Consider the following 3,553-nt stretch of genomic DNA (forward strand, 5'->3'; position numbering starts at 1 on the left):
GGGGCGGCTACAGCCAGCACCAGTCCTCCTACGGCCCCATGAAGAGCGGCGGAGGAGGTGGAGGAGGGGGCGGCAACTGGGGGGGCCGCAGTAACAGTGGACCGTACAGAGGAGGCTATGGTGGGGGAGGCTACGGGGGCGGCTCTTTCTGAGCTGGAGCGCCCATACGCATTGGGGGTGGCGTGGAGAGCCCTCCCTTTGATACGGGGCAGCTTCTAAATGGTTTCTCCCCTCATTCGCCGAAGGGCCGCTCCTTTTAAATGTCTCCCTGCTGTGGGAGCAGCTCCTAAATGCCCCCTGGGGGTCGCCTCTGCTGCCTGTGCCACTTCTTTCTCTCTGAAGATGGACTGGGCCCCACATACACATACTTTGTGTTACAGTCATTGATGGACTCTATTTTTTTATTATTACTTGGACCTTGGTCGTTTTTATACTAGCAACGAAAAATGTCTTGTTTTAATTTGTTTTTTGGGGGTATGGGGTGGGAAGTGTCTCGCTGATCTGGAGTAAAAACTGGGGAGGGTTATGGGGGAATTTCCTTTGTTGTAAGGACTCGATACCTGGCTACTACATTTTTTTCTACAAAATCTACTCGGATCCCATGACTGAAATTAACATTTCTGTAAAGGAGGAAAAAATCGTTTTTACGTTTTTTATTTTTTAAATAAATCATTGTGTTCATTGACCTTTACATGTCTAATTTTTTTTCCTAGGATCCATTCCGTACGGTTTTAAGGCTTTTCTAGGTTTGAAGCAAGTGTTCCTCTGCTTTAAAATCTGTGTACTTAGAGTAAATATTTTATTGCCAGTAAAGGTCCTAATTGACTTTTTTGCTACCCCCCTAGTGGATTTATTGGTTTTCAAACACTCGACAGAGAAATTTTTGAAGTACTAATCCGTGGATGTGGTCTGTTTTTTAAATATTCGTTCTCACTTTACACAGTTTGTGTGCATCCACCATCTTGTACTAGGCAGTTTGACGTGCTGACATGGTTGGTCGATTTTTTCTATAGGACTTTTCCATCGACGTATGTACTGTGTAGTTTTGAAGAAATAGTTTGTGTTAAGCATGTGCTTCATTCATATAAAATGTTCAGAATTTCCAATTGCTTAGTTTCACGTCCTCTTATCGGTTTGTCTGTGTATGATTCCTTCCAGGAAAGGGTCGGCATTTATCCCTTCTATTAAACGCATACTTGTTTTCATAGTACCGGGTTAACAGACTTTTCACTCTGAACTATTGTCCTTCGTTAAAGTTCCCCGAGAATCTCTCGCAGCACCACCTACCGACAGGATGGCAGCCCCCTTGCTGCAGGCTTCGTTACAGCAGGAGTAAAATTGGTTCGCTAACAATTGTACTAGACTTTGGAAAGTTATTTTATGCCACTAGATGACTGGTGTAGAATGCAATGACATCTGCATGTGAATAAAGATGGGCTCCGTGAGTACTGACTGGGAAAAAGGAATGGATTTGCAATACCTGCCTCAGCACGTATTTCTTTTTTTTTTTTTTTTTTTTTAATAATTGCAAGCGCCCATATTTCAAAAAGTGATAATCTAAACTACGTGGGCAAAGTGCTATGATAAATGAGCCAGCTAAGTGTACCAGTAACATAGGTGCCAGTTGTAAAGCAAAAATATCTGTGTAGTCTGCTTGATTAACAAATGTATATTTGTAGCCCTTTCACGCAATAGAATTAAAGTTTGTTGTTTATTAAAAAGCATAATGTTTTAGGGGAAAACTGCCTTCCTGCATAGAAATATAGAATAGCAACGTTTATGGGTTTATGGATATCAAATAAAGATTTGAATTCCTTATATGCTTGAGTGAGAGTATGTATGATACGGGGCATGGATTTAAAAAGTACAAAGTTATTTTGACTTCAGGTTTCTAAGCACTTAGTCTTTAATGCTGATGCTTTATGGGACTGCATCTTAAAAGCTGATTTTTGCTTTGCTCCAGATACGCAAGATACTAGGCATATAATTCCCACTGATTCCAGTGGACAGTAAATGTCTAGGGCTTTGTGCTTCTGGGCTGAAGGATTTCGCATGAAATTTCAAGGTATTGTCAGTCTTTGATGTCAATCTAACCTGATGCTGCTTTTAGTTGAAATGAGTCTTTTTGTTGCTATTAGAAGTAAAACTAGCATCAACTTAATTACCTATGTGAGCTTGAATAAACAGGACAACCTTCTGGTATCATCAGGATTTAAACCAGGAGCTGAGTTTCCTCTTGGTTGTGGTAATTTGTGGCTCTTAGAGTGAAACTGGTTCTCTTTGGCTTAGCTTTTATAAATAAGTTCCAAGTAACTTGCTGTTTGCAATTGTAATTTTTTTATTTCAAAGGCTTGTTAGCCTCTGTTGTGAACCAGTGTCACTGATACGTTGTTGAGAGTGCAAGTCATTTCGGAGAAGTATTTGTAAAACACTGCAAGTACCAGCTCTTGTTGGCGGGCAGCTTCAGATGGTTGGTTTTATTTCAGTTCACTGGGCTTGAAGTTTTTTTACTTTACCTTTGCACTTTAAAACCATGTTGACAGTCATCCTCGAACTTCACTTGAAGCACAGCTTCATGTAGCTGAAATGAACTACAGAGTTCTAGGTCTTGTGTTCGTTTGGGCATATGACTTAGTCTCCCTTGCAATGGTGAATTGCCTTAACCTTATCAAGGGACAGCCTGGTTTTGAGAGAAATTGTTAAATTCACTTCTGTGATGTGGCTTGTCATTTAACTTGGGAAGATAAAGATTTGTGCACCAACTATAGCTTTATGGTATTTTCACGTTATGTGCCATGTTGATACTAGAAACAAGTAGGTTTTTAAAAAAGTGACTTCATGTGTGAAATCTGACGGTTTTGCCAAGCTATGGCTTGATTTCGAGAATTGTTGTACTGAAACATGCTGTTTGATTATCTGTATGTAATAGTCCTCTTGTAGGACTAATGTCTTCTAGAATAAAAAGCAGATCCCAGAAATTGCACCTATATTAGGGGGTATGCTGCCTAATTTCTCTCTCAAAAGATTGCCGTCTGTTTAACAGTGTTCTGTGGTGAGTGTCTTGAGTAGGTGGGACTCGCTCTACTCTGACCTCTTGTCTCTTGGGAGCGAGACCTTCCTTGTGACAATGCAGGTAGTGTTTGAGAGGCTTGTGTAAGCACTTGTTTAATAAGGGGCAGTAATGCTAGGATGTACCATGGAATATAGAAAGAGATGCAAATCTGTATTGGATAGCATTAAAGACACAATGACTTAAAGACTCTCTTTGAATATAAACCTGTTTCTAGTACAGTTCCTAGTAAACAGAAGAGATTTGTTGCTAAAGCTTTACTTAGGTATTTAATGGTATTTAGTAATTTTCTGACCCCTGGGTGGAGTTGTCTGCATAGAGGTGTGTAGGAAGAACTAAGATGAAATGAAGTATGTAGCTGGCATGTAAATAAAGAAGTTTGTGACTGCACAGTCGCACTAGGATGGTCACGGAGATAGAAATAAAGTAACTTTAGTGTCCTGTTCTGTAGTTTGTAGTTTAGTTCTGAAGTATATGTGTCTG

General features: G+C 40.2%; 1 protein-coding gene across 1 annotated transcript in view; it reads left to right on the forward strand.

The window, feature by feature from the left end:
• Positions 1 to 691, forward strand: part of HNRNPA0 (heterogeneous nuclear ribonucleoprotein A0) — a 1,513-nt gene extending 822 nt beyond the window's left edge. Inside the window, 1 exon segment of the mRNA XM_019473823.1 lies at positions 1 to 691. This exon segment is cut by the window's left edge and continues 119 nt beyond it. Coding sequence (XP_019329368.1) covers positions 1 to 152 — 152 coding nt within the window. The 3' untranslated portion in view covers positions 153 to 691.
• The last annotated feature ends 2,862 nt before the right edge of the window (positions 692 to 3,553 follow it).

The sequence above is a fragment of the Aptenodytes forsteri genome, unplaced genomic scaffold (assembly GCF_000699145.1).
Source record: "Aptenodytes forsteri isolate BGI_AS27 unplaced genomic scaffold, ASM69914v1 Scaffold54, whole genome shotgun sequence".
In the NCBI taxonomy this organism is placed as follows: Eukaryota; Metazoa; Chordata; class Aves; order Sphenisciformes; family Spheniscidae; genus Aptenodytes; species Aptenodytes forsteri.